The 13,594-nt window shown below is 40.9% G+C and overlaps 1 protein-coding gene across 1 annotated transcript in view; it reads right to left on the bottom strand.

The window, feature by feature from the left end:
- Window positions 1-13,594, bottom strand: part of B4GALT5 (beta-1,4-galactosyltransferase 5) — a 145,902-nt gene that overhangs the window by 45,218 nt on the left and 87,090 nt on the right. The window contains exons 3-4 of the mRNA XM_033963276.1: window positions 4,385-4,498; window positions 1,687-1,811 (exon numbers count right to left, since the gene is read on the bottom strand). Coding sequence (XP_033819167.1) covers window positions 1,687-1,811; window positions 4,385-4,498 — 239 coding nt within the window. The remainder of the gene's footprint in view (window positions 1-1,686; window positions 1,812-4,384; window positions 4,499-13,594) is intronic.

The following is a 13,594-nucleotide window of genomic DNA, read 5'->3' as shown; positions in this document are numbered from 1 at the left end:
TGAATATTCATGAGATCTATTTGCATGCACTGCTTTCATTGTATGCCAATAGATCTCATGCATATTCATTGGGGAAATCCTGAAAACCCGACTGGATTGCGGCCCTCAAGGAGGGACTTTGACACCCCCCTGGTGTACAAGATATTTTAATTACCTATACCTAACGAATTTACAATCAAAGTCTGATCACAAACATAGTAACATAGAAACCTGTAGCATAAGTGACTTGTGGTGGAGGAGTTATCAATGTGGACTACTATACGGTTAACCCAGGTTATTAAAAACTAGGTCTTTTTGCATAAAGTGGGACCTGTACTAAAACAGCAAGAGTTAGTGGTAAAACATTTTAATGATAGCTCAGTTGATGACGTCCTTTCTTACTGAAGGTTACAGCAGTAAAAAAAGACTCAATCTGGTGTTCTTTATAGACCTTGTTCTCTTATCATAAGGTTATACTACAAACCCCTCCCACGCTGCAGGGCACCACAAATCAAGCTAGTGTCATTAAAAAAAAAACCACCATGCAGTACAGAAGGAAAGAAAACTCGGCATTCAAGACGTGGAACAGACTTTAACCTTTATAGGACAAGAGGAAGAAAGAATGGTTACTGCAGCTGGGCAAACTGGATGGCTTTTATCTGCCATCATGTTTCTATGTTTAATAACTATGGGATAGTATGATTTTAAAGCATGTTTTCTTTTAATTTACTACCAAATTAACCCTAGTTTAAAATGTTTTGATAAGCAGTTGGGTACATCAGGCCACACAGCAGAAGTAGGCAAAATGGGCAAAGACCAAATCTAGAGTCACAGATGAACAAACAAAATATGGCTTCATGCAGTAAATAACCGTTCTTCCAAGATAGCATAAATTCTACTACCTTGATTGTACCCTCATGTACACATATTACTGTTATGTTCTTAAGGATCCTCAGCGGCACCACTTAGGGCTCAATTCAATCTCATTGCCCCAAGCTTTACGTGTCAAATCCTCATCGGGTCCTGTCTTAATTTAATACAATATTTATATCGTTTTTTACTTTTGTATGAAAGTCCCTCTTATATTCACATGCTAAGCCACTTACGTGTGTTGCTCTTAATTACTCTCTCTTTAACTAATGTATAGTGCAAAGTTCAATATATATATTTAAGCAGCTCTTAATTACTTTGCATAAGTGTACACTTACCCATAAAAATGCATTTCAGTGCACAAGTGGTATGCAAACATGGGCACACAGGTTACAGAATTTCCCTTCATGTGCCCGTGAAGACACGCCAGCTGCAGTATCATTTTCTATTGAATAAGTTGTGGGTCATTCTCATGCGCCAAGGCCATTTTGACCACATGGATATAATGGTCAATTTTTCTCATTTTTGAATTAATGGCCAAATTTTCCTATTAGCACCCCCATCTATTTTGTAGGCGATAAAGGTTTACATGCTAACCACACAGTGATGTAGCTGCAAAACCAATTAAACAGAATGCACCTACTCTGTTCTGCCCCTGGCACTAAAAACTAAAGTCGAATTTTTGATGCATGGGAGTGCTTAGCAATCCCAAAATAACCGCGGGATGCCCAAACACACTCCACAGTAAGGCATTTTAAGCTGCAGAAAATGCACATTAGTGCATATTGCAGCTTAGTAAGACGATCCCTTAGTGAGCTCTTTGCATTGAACACCTACCTTCCAACGAGGTATGCAATCACTGGGCTTCCAGTGGCCTCCGAGCTTGATACTGGAGTCTTTGCTGAAGAGTTGATGAATATCTTCCATTCGAATTTCACTCATATTTACATCAATACGCCCCTCTGAAAACAAAACCCCAAAACAGAATTTCAACAGGTCAGGGTATTTTGACAGACATATTACTATCACCACTTGATACTCCAGTCAATTTGGGTGTAGAGTGAAGGGGGCAATCTGTGATCAGTGTTCCCATCCCCCATGCCCAAACAAAGCGGAGCTCACTGCTCTCAAGTCAGAGTGGTGGTTTTGGCAAATGCAAAGCTGCCATTATTTCCTGCTACAGTTCTTTCTTAAAAAATGTTCACATATCGATGTCAAATCTTTTTTTTTTTTTTTTTAATTTCTGGAAAAGAATGATGTAATTGCAGGTAAACAACAAAAACTTTCCTTGATTTACTCACGAAACAAAAGATATCCACAAAAATGTATATTCTAACTGAGGAATAAATTAGGACACCCTACACCCTAATAGCTATTTTACCCCCTTTGGCTGAAATAACTGCAGTGAGAAGCTTCTTGTAGCCATCTACCAGTCTCTGACATCAATCCAGGGAAGTTTGGCCCACTCCTCAATGTAGAATTATTTCAGCTGTGAGATGTTTGAGGATGATTTGGAGGTTTAGTGACGAAATGAAGAGAGGAACCCTCTTGAATGACTTTGAGAACCCACAAATCAGTTGTCATCAGCGTCCAATTTTGGTGGTATATTTGGAGCCAACCTCCAAATATACCTGAGGAAGAGGCTGAGAGGGACAGCGGCTATGCTCTCCATGAGCACGTCAAAAAGACTGAGCAGGTTTATAAGTTGCTGTTGGCTGAGATTTTTGAGGCCACTGTTGCTTTTCCTTCTTCTGCTGAAGTGGACGAGAGGCAGGTTTAGCAGAATATCGCCTCCCATGCACCAAAAATTTGATTTTAGTTTTTAGTGCCAGGCAGGTTTAGATAACTGTGAAGTCAAGGGAGGCTTAGTCTTCGTTCTGACCAGAAAATTCTAGTTCTTTTCATGTTCAGTCAACTTCTGTGTGGCTGCCTCGATAGAATCACTAAAAAGTTTTTCTCCCAAACATGGAATGTTTGACAATCTATCTTGGAGGTTGATGTCCATATCTGAGACTCTCAAACATGCTAAGCGTCTCATAGCCACTCACACAGCAGATGCTCTAGATGACAACTCGAAGGCATCATAAGCTGGCCTCACTAAGTACTTTCTAGTTTGGGAAAGACTAAAAGATGTTGTAAAATTCCAGAAGATGTTGAGCAGGAATATATTTGTCAAAAGTGAGTAATTTTCATACCAGATGCTTAAGATAACAGGATGTGAAGAAATTGTAATTAAGGAGCCTGTTCGCCAACATAGAATTTTGGTAAAGGCGACATCCAAATTTGTCCATAGTCCGGCCTTCTCGACCTGGTGGCATAGACCCTCGAAGCAAAAGACTTTTTCAAGGTTGATTCCGCAAGTAATAACTGATGCTGAAGCTGTGGTTTATTAAACCCCGGAGAAGAAATGATTCTGTAAATGGAATCAAGTTTTCTTGGAGCTACTGTAACAGTCAGAGGTGTTTCCCAATTCATTGAGGAGAGTCTCCTTGAGAATGCCACGCAGCAGTAATGTGAAGAGCTCTTTGGGAGGCTCATCACAGACCAACGCTTCCAGGTATTCAGCACTAGAGTCAGCTTCCAGTTTGACAGTTAAGTCTTTGCCTGTCTAATATATTTAGTAAAAGACAGTCTTTCTGTTTAAAATCTTGTTTTCGGAGGAGTTTTCTGTGCAGACTGTTCCAAAGGGGTGTCATAAGTCTCAGTTGCAGAACCAGTGAGGTCACCCTTCTGATTCAGATTGATGTCTTCGGTACCAATCCAAGGAAGAAGATGAGGAGGACTGGTGAACAGCTCTTTTGTGCTTTGAAGTATGCGATGAAGATCGATGCTTCCTCGACCTCGAGCATTGAGTAGAAGAGGAACGTCGATGGCTCGAAGCAGTGGATTGATGCACCGATGGAGAGCTGGACCTTCGATTCAATGAACGATATCGGGGAGTAGCATGTTGAGCTGAGGATTGACAATGTCTCGGTGAAGATCCAAGTCGACTTTCTGAGAGAGAGCTGACTGTGGTACTGTGGGGCCTCATGACGCTATCCTCAGTGAGTGAAAAGTCCGGAGTGGATTCCTTCTGCAGGATGTGGCTAGAGGGAAATAACGCTTTTGTCTAGAATGCCTCACCTTTTGCACTGGAAACTACATTTATCTAGCGCCTTTCAAACAGGCACCCTTTAGATCACAAATGAATATATTGTAAAGAAATTTCCAGTCTACTAATAAAAGTTTTTAGGAAAATGTCTGAATCATTGCATGTAACAGCAAAATCAAACAATAAAAGTAGACCCAAAATTGTTAAAAAATAAAAGGCATAAAACACTTGACTACAACTAGATTCAATAAAATACCTATAGCTGGAAGTATCAAAGTAGCCCAAGCCACACCCTTAGCAATGAAAATCTCCAGTAGTAGTGAATGACTCAATGTCACAAGCTGTAACAAGCTTGGGTGGCTCTTCCCAGTGGGGTGCTGGCAGCTTCTGCAAACTGGTTTCATGTTCAGACTTTTATCTAAGTCCAATCTAAACATTACTTACTCATAGAAGGAAGTCTTTCAGGACAGACGTGATTTGGAAGGTAGGTAAAATGTTCAGGAAGAAAGGATGTAGTTTGAAGAAAAGTTTCAGTGTGGTTCAAATCAAGAAGGAAATCTAGGAAAAAAATAAAGAAAATCCACTGAAGCTATGGTGCATTTAGGCCTTTATTAGCTTTAGTATTTCTTAAATGTAACAAATCAGTAAAACAGAGCAGAGATTCCTATAAATACTGCAGCACCGTATCTAAAGTCAAACTCAGAGGCACTTCCATATCCTTTTATTTCTTAGAAGTACCTTTATTAAAATAAATACAGTTTATTTGATAAACACAGTCCATTTATAAGTAATGAAAGCAAGACAAGTTCCAGATCAATGCCAAAAATGTTCAGGAAATTACACTGCAAAATAGGAAAGGGAATGGGGACTTGTATACTGTCTTTCTGTCACTTTGGCATTTCAAAGCTGACATTCAAAGCGGAGGGGGGAGGGTGGGGGGCACTGGAGGATTAAGTGACTTGCCAGGGGTCACAAGGAGCAGCACCGGGATTTGATCTCACAACCTCTGGGTGCAGAGGCAGCAGCTCAACCAGTGAGTCACAGCAAACATGTGAGTTTAACAGTGTGTGGTAATAAGTGTAATTAGGGGGGGGGGGGGAGGCAACAGACAGGTCAGAACGGAGAATAGTTCTGCATAAAGAACCATTGCCGACCAGTGTAATTATTAATGGTGGGGTGCAGTTATCCAGTTTTTATTATCACATGCACGCCACCACAATATATATATATATGAAAACTCTTTTATATCTCACATTTCTCACTATAAATTTTAGGTTTTGTATACAACAGAAATACCCTACTGCCTACACACAGACCTTTGGCAGTCACCAGGCCATATTACAGTTTATATCTCTCTGAGTTTCACTGCTGATGTCACCTAAATAAAACCAAGAACAGCAGCAGACTGGAGTCAGTAGATTATCAAACCAGCAGTAGTCTGGGGTCAGGCAATCTCAAGCCTTTGTTTTCAGGAGCTGAATCATATCTGGAAGCCTAAGTGAAGATTTTGTCAAGCAAACTATATTGGCCTCTTTATTAAAGCTAAAGACCACCATAATCCATAAAACACTAGGTAGAGCCAAGCCAAACCGGTTTTGCATGCGTTAAGGGAAGCAAAGGCATCTGGCTGAAGCCACTGCACCGATTCATTGTACACTCATGATACACACACATTGTTTGAAGGATAACACTTTCGCTGATTCTGTGTGTAATGTATCTACAATGCAAACGTCAGAATAGAGAAAGTAAAGCAGCAATCAGAAAAATACCACTTGTCAAAGTCACTGTTCTCCAGAGTGATCAGCGACATAGCACTCTCAGTGTAAAACACAATTCATTAGGTTTTTGCACAAAAGTAATCCAGTGTACTTAGGTGAGTAGTTGAGCATCCCAGAACATCATGTCAGCAAGATATCACATGGCAGGCGGCGGCGGCGGCAGCTACTTAGAGGAATTCTGATTCTGAAAAGTTCTAGGGCTAGATTCACTAAGCAAACCAATCGTGTACCGATCGGTTTGTGACCCCTTTGCAACCAGATTTCCATCCAGCCCGATTCACTAACCTCTCCTGCGATCCGCTTCCAATCCATGCATGCAAATGAGGTGAAAACGCATGCAAAGTAGACAGGGACGCAATTCACCAAATTTTTGAAACTGACTGGGCTGGCCAAATCAACCCAAGAAGCGACTGCTGGGGACCAGTTGCAAACGTCTTTCCTAATCTCCAGCTCCATTGAAGCTCTGCTCTCTGCTGCCCCGATGCTCTTCCCTGGATCTCTTCTGCCTGCTCTGCCCCGAATTGTCGTCCTGCTCTTCCCCGATCTCTCCTGCCTGCTCTTCCCTGAATAGCCGCCCTGCTCATCCCTGAATTTCTCTTGCCCTTCCTCGCACTGCGAGCCTGTTGTTTTAACCCATAGGTTTAAAGCAGGTTAAAATCACAGGCTCACTGGGCTACAAAAAAAGTTTTGAAAAAAATGTCACGGCTCAGAGGGGTCTTAGACGTATGCACAGACCATCTACAGATGGTCTGCGCATGCGCGGGATGGAACACTAGCGATCCGTGTCGGCAAATGAAGGCTTTCCTCCAATCGTTCTCATTTGAATTTTTTCCTGTTGTGAATTTGTCAGGCCTGCTGGAATCGCCCACGGGACTGCCCACGGAAGACAGGTTAGTGAATTTAGCCCCTAGTGTTCTATTAAGAGAACCACAAAAGATTTCAAAGAACATCTTGAGCATCTCCTAAGGATGGATTGTAATTCCAAACATATAGTGACCAGTGATATAGTAGGGGATGCTAACACCAAAAACAGCACTGCAATTTCTGGGAAACTGAGTGGAAGAAGCCTCAAAACCTCAAACGGGTGCTTCAGGCCAAAGACTAAAGTGACAACACAAATTCTTTGCTTTAATATATCCTTGAAGAAGGATACGGTCACGCAATTGGATTAGAGATACTCAATCTGTTCTTAGACTACTCTGCAGATTCCATTCCTCTAGGTTGGCAGCTGGGCAAATATTTTAGAGCATTTGGGAGGAGTGCACTGGTGTATGCAAACGTTAGGTTGGCAAAGACAGAAATGCCTCTGTATACCATTAGCAGGTGAATCCTGCCACCAACTATTGAAATCTAAGTTATGGGACTTTTTATGTTGCAACAATTTTATTGTTGACTATGCAAGAAAACACTACAGATACAATAAACTCATTTTGATTGCTAGTGTAAGCCTTGGTCTCGAGTCAACTTGATTACACTTCTCTCTCTGTATTTGCGGTGGATGCGGGTGGAACATAGCCGCAAATATGGAAAAACCATGCATAACTAACTGTTATTCGCAGGTTTTTGTAATAGCCAGCATTTTTAATATTGAAACCGCGAATAACTTTCCCCCATCTCTCCCTCTCCAGTCCACCAACTCCCCAATGCAAAGTTTGGCTGAGGGCACCCCGGTCCCTGCTAACGAATGAAGAAGCGAGGTTCAGCTGCTCCCGTGATCCTTCGTCTCCTCTGTGCGTGGCTCCTCCTGAGGCTTCAGACACTCAACACAGGGAGCCTGAACTGAGCCCGCCCTTTCCTGCACGAGGCAGTGCGAGAGACAGGAGAGCCCACGTCACTGTTGGAGGATTGGAGAACCGAGCCGAACCTGAAGCTGCTGTCACTTACCCCAAGTGGCCCGTGCTTCCCTCCTGCTGCTCTTGGCGCCGTTGCTCCTCTCGCGACACCTGAGCCCGCTGTCACTTTACCCGAGTGGCCCACGCTGCTCTTCTCGGTGCTGATAGCAGTCAAGCAGTAATTTTCTCAGTGAATGGTGGTAAATACTAAACTTTTTTATCGGTACAGTAAAGAAAAGGAACTTTACTCATGATGTAATTTGGGGGGGGGGAGGAGTGAGCATACGAAAAATCGCAAATAAGCGAAACAGAAATCACGAGTACGGAGAGAGAAATGTATTGTAAAATCATGCATTTTGCAGAAGCCCCCCAAAAATCTACAGAGACTGTGCATTATTCAGAATGCAGCAGTTCATTTGATCTATAATCTGAAGTATGATCATGTTACACCGTACTATCGTCAATTCCACTGGCTACCGATTGAAGCGAGGATTAAGTTTAAGTTTGGAAGTTTCTGTTTCAAGGCATTATTGGCAGGCTTAATCCCTGAATCATTTACAATCATTAGCTCTTAACATTCCAGGAAATCACATGTACCGGGCCATGGTGTGCCCTCACCTAGAGTACTGCGTCCAGCACTGGTTGCCGTACATGAAGAAGGATACGGTACTACTCAAAAGGGTCCAGAGAAGAGCGACTAAAATGGTTAAGGGGCTGGAGGAGTTGCCGTACAGTGAGAGGTTGGAGAAACTGGGCCTCTTCTCCCTTGAAAAGAGGAGACTGAGAGGAGACATGATCGAAACATTCAAAATACTGAAGGGAACAGACGTAGATAAAGACAGACTGATCACATTCTCCAAGGTAGGGAGAACGAGAGGGCACTCTCTAAAGTTGAAAGGGGATAGATTCCGTACAAACATAAGGAAGTTCTTCTTCACCCAGAGAGTGGTGGAGAAATAGAACGCTCTTCTGGAGTCTATTGTAGGGGAAAGCATGCTCAAGGGTTTCAAGACTAAGCTGGACAAGTTCCTGCTAAACTGGGACGTACGCAGGTGAGGCTGGACTCATTTAGAGCACTGGTCTTTGATCTGGGGGCCGCCACGTGAGCTGACTGCCGGGCAGGATGGACCACTGGTCTGACCCAGCAGCGGCAATTCTTATGTTCTTATTATTTTCTTGCCCATCTGCTAAGGGTTGTAAATTTAAAAGATTTCAACAACATCTGCTGTCCTTTCAAGCGGCATTATTGGATAAGGATTTGAATTCTTTCATTATGTTGGTTGACTCTTATCCACAATTTTGATGAGATTTAAAAACGTATCTTTTTGTAGAATCCTTTGTAAATTAGGCATGTTTCTTTCTCATCTTTTGTACTTAAAATCTTTTGTGAACCAAAAAGAACTTAGCAGTAATTGCGGTATAGAAGTGAGTTTTATGTTATGTTATATTAATAACAAGAGTAAATTAATACAAGCTGAATATTTTAATAAATATATAACCACAAAAAAATATTCATAAGATAAATCAACATCAGAGATTCTAAATGGCACATTTCCAATCTAAAACGGAGAAAAGACCTCAGTGTTTCTCAGGAGCATACCCGGGAAACTTTCCATGGCAAGTAATTAGTTGCCACAGAGAAATACATCCTCGATCTGAGAAAAACTCCATTGTAAAGGCTACAGTCACAAAACTTTTTTTCAAATTAGATTTTTCACGGCTGCAACAATCATTTGGCATTTTAAAGTCTCAACATTATAGGTGGTTGCAGTTGAAGCAGGCTATTCAGAGTGGGTTCCCCGAATGGAAAAACTTAAAAACTTATTATAGCTTGCAGATCCTTTGCTACCAGACAGATTTAGTAGGACATCAGGCCGCCCAGTGGTACAAATTAATTTCAGATAAAACAGTATATTTCTGCATCTCGTTGGCCATGAATTTGGACTTGGAGGTTGAAATGTACAGCGTCAGCATCTATGAAACAGACATGGTTATTTTTATTACATAGGACTTTTTGGACCCCAGTTCGTTTACAAAAACTAGATAGTTCTAAGTCTAATAAATGCTGGCATTGTCATATTAATATAGGGACTCTGGATCACTTGTTATATTTTTGTCCATTGATACTTAATTTCTGGAGGTCAATTTCGGGACAAATAAATCTTATTCTTGAGTCATCTATTCCCTTAACTTATGAAGCCATAATTTGTGGTACGTTACTACACGTTAAGCCTACTTTGGATAAATATAAAAGCCGTCTTTTCTTGATCATGACGGGAATAGCCATCCAAATGGTCACATGTAACTGGAAGAGCCACGACAGAAAAAATTACACATTTTGGTGGGCAAATGTGTGTACCACATATAAATTTGAGAGAATGAATGCAGAATGTATGGGGTTTAGTAGTTCGTTTAATAAAGTGTGGAGCCCATTGAATACGTTTGTTACCTCATGATAAGGGTCATGTATCTTTCCTTTTCTTAGATTTCCTTACACATCCAGGGTAGGTGGGTGGGGGGAGGGAAATTTATTTTGAGGATTTAAAGTACTTAATTATAATATTGTAATCACATCATATGTCTTATTGTATTAATAATTGGGAGAAGGATGGGAGAAAATGATTGTTTTATGTATTAATTGTGTAGTTAATAGTGCATTTTATACAGTATTTTATGTTTAATTAATTGTATTGCACTGTTGAAGTTTGAAAATCAATAAAGATTAAAAAAAAAAAAAAGATTTTCACAAAATAGTAGGAAACAAGCACTTATCTTAGGTAATCACTCTCTATCTTCTGATATTGAAAAAAATCTCCGCAGTTGAACCCGAGTGTTATATGATTACAACACACAGGAGAATGATTTAATAATAATAACAGTTTATATACCGCAGGACTGTGAAGTTTAGATTTAGATTTCCTGACAGGCCCTGTTTCGCATAATTGCTGCATTAGGTGAATATCTACTGGGTATCGCGAGCCAGTAGCTGTGTGTTGTAATCATATAGCACTCGGGTTCAACTGTGGAGATTTTTCAATATCAGAAGATATAGAGTGATTACCTAAGATAAGTGCTTGTTTCCTACTATTTTGTGAAAATTTAATTTGAAAAAAAGTTTTGTGACTGTAGCCTTTACAACGGAGTTTTTCTCAGACCGAGGATGTATTTCTCTGTGGCAACTAATTACTTGCCATGGAAAGTTTCCCGGGTATGCTCCTGGGAAACACTGAGGTCTTTTCTCCGTCTTAGATTGTAAACGTGCCATATAGAATCTCGATGTTGATTTATCTTATGAATATTTTTTTGTGGTTATATGTTAATAACAAGCCAATCTTGTCATCACTGATTATCTCCCTCTACCCATCTCACTCCCCATCCCCTCAACAATTGGAGTGAAAACTGTACCTAGATACCACAAGTTATGGGACTTTTAAGCAATCACTATGGTGCCGTGCAAGACAGCTATACTTCCATCACCATGGAATGACTAGTAATCTAAACATAACCGGTTTCTGTTTATATAAAAGAAAGCATAAAAATAGAAGCTAAACTAAATAATAAGGACATATTTTCACATTCAAACTCCCAAGTCTGAGGCTTGAGAAGTGCTCTAAAAAATCAGTGGTTCCAATATAATGATGTTATTTTCGTATTAAATATACTTGGAAACTGCCTAATTATCACAAATCCACAACCCTTTCCAAGTGTGAAATACTTTTATTCAACTTCCAAATAAATATCTTCGGGCCTCAATAGCACTCCACCAATCTACTGATTTTCTGTAGCAGGAAGAATTACATGTGAACTCTTCACTGGCCCATTACAATCAGATTACTTACAAAAGGTGCATTTCAATCATTTCAGTCGTACTTCTCATATAAATAAAGTGCTTTGTTCACCTATTCACTTATCTTTTTTATGTCTTTAAATATTCTGACCTGGGAGAGGTAGACCCGACATGTTTCGCATCAAAATGCTGTTTCAAGGGTCCCCCGCGGCCGTTGTCATCTGACTCTTATAACTTTTAAAGAGCAAGATCCAAATCAGCGAACATAAAAATTGCCCCTCTGGACCATACCAAAAAGGTCCATCTAGCTATTGATGCATCTTCTTGTCCAATTTGTAAGCTCTTCTGAGAAAGGACTGTCTCTTCTGTGTTTTGATGTACAGCGCTGCGTATGTCTAGTAGCGCTTTAGAAATGATTAGCAGTAGTAGGTAGCATGCTCAAACTATTCAAGACTTGAAGTTACAGAGACAGGCTGCACAGTAGAGCTCAACCTAACTAAAGGCTGGTCCAAACGGTAATGGAAAGTGAAAGTGTTCAGCAAAACAGTAACAATAACAGCAGCAAGGTTTAACTTTAACTAGTTAGAGTGCCACCAATCTGCTTATAGCAGAATTCAATACAGGATGCTAGACAACTGGCTACAGTCCATTCAGCCAATCTGTTGGGGAAACAAATGCATAGACAGACATATTCCATTCCTTAAGAGAGGGTCTTTCTCCAGTCCAGAGCATGGAGAAACTTACTGCATGGATACTAAGAGTAACTGATTATCTGTGATAGAACTGCTTTGTTATGAACAGTGTTTGATTCACAGCTGACCAATCTTTGAAGTTCATCGATTCTTTGAACCAAAGTGATTGACTAAAAAACACACCATTCCAGGAGACATGCTTCAGACATGAGAGACGTAAGGACGATGCGGAAGTCCCATGAACATGTGGCTTCTATACTGGTGATTTGATATGAAGAACCCTCTTTAAGAACCTGGAAATACACTTCCCCCTACCTATTTTGCGGTTTCTGGGTTCGCGGTTTCCGATTATCTGCAATTTTTTTTTTTTTGGGGGAAGCATAGTTTAGGGCCTTCCCACCTCACTACAGGACTTAAAATGTCTAGTAGCACTATAGATTACTCCTTACCTGGTGGTCTAGAGGGCTTTCAGAGCAGGAGGGATCTTCCTATGCTCCTGCCAATAGATCGCCAATAGGAAATGGCTGCCGTGAGCTCCCGTCGTAGTCTCGAGAGACTACGGGAACTCACGGCAGTCATTTCCTATTGGCGATCTGCATGGGGCAGGAGCATAGGAAGTTCACTCCTGCCCCGAAAGCCCGCTAGACCAGCAGGTAAGGCCGGGATGACGGGGGGAAAGCGGGAGGGAGGCGGGGATGGATCAGAGCCGGACAAGAAGTTTTTTGCGGTTTTACACACTTCGCGGTCCGGCTTTGCCCCTATCCCCCGCGAATACCAAGGGAGAAGTGTAATTAAATCTGTGGAAGATGAAAGTCTATAGGACAGGAGAGTCAGAGGTTACCACGAAGTATTCTCATGGAGGATGTTTTCAGTCCAAGACAATACAGCATGGGTTATAAAGAGATTACGTCCTTACCATGATAATATCTTTTCCAGTAGATAGGTAGGTATGCTAGTTGTATTTTTGATTTTGTTTATTGCCTCTCTTGTTATGTCTTTTTAATTTTTGTTTTTAATATATTATTATTATTGTAAACCGTTTAGACTAACTGTGGTTGTATTTGCAGTATATCAAATAAATTTAAACTTGTATATCATTCTGGACAAGCGCGTTATCTCCCCATGGACATGAGCCATATGCTGAAAGAATCCACTCCAAATTTTTTCTGTGATCCTCCTACTTCACTGGGAGCTCTACTCCCACCTGCAGTTAGTACCCAAGCAAACAAGAGCTCCATCAAAATTAAGTGAAGTAAGGACAAAAATGGGAAATTTCCCAAACAAATCAACTGTTCTGCTCTAGAAAATAATATTAAATCTAGAATCAGAAAATAATATTAAATACTGAACTAAGGCCAGTATTGGGCAGACTTGCACGGTCTGTGTCTGTATATGGCCGTTTGGGGCAGGATGGGCTGGAGAGGGCTTCAATAGCTGGGAGGGTTTAGATGGGATGGAGTAAGTTTTAACGGAGATTTTGGCAGTTGGAACCCAAGCACAGTACCGGGTAGAACTTTGGATTCTTGCCCAGAAATAGCTAAGAAGAAAAAATTTAAAAACTTTAA

The sequence above is a fragment of the Geotrypetes seraphini genome, chromosome 11 (genome assembly GCF_902459505.1).
Source record: "Geotrypetes seraphini chromosome 11, aGeoSer1.1, whole genome shotgun sequence".
Taxonomy (NCBI): Eukaryota; Metazoa; Chordata; class Amphibia; order Gymnophiona; family Dermophiidae; genus Geotrypetes; species Geotrypetes seraphini.
This window is presented reverse-complemented; position numbering and strand designations above follow the sequence as displayed.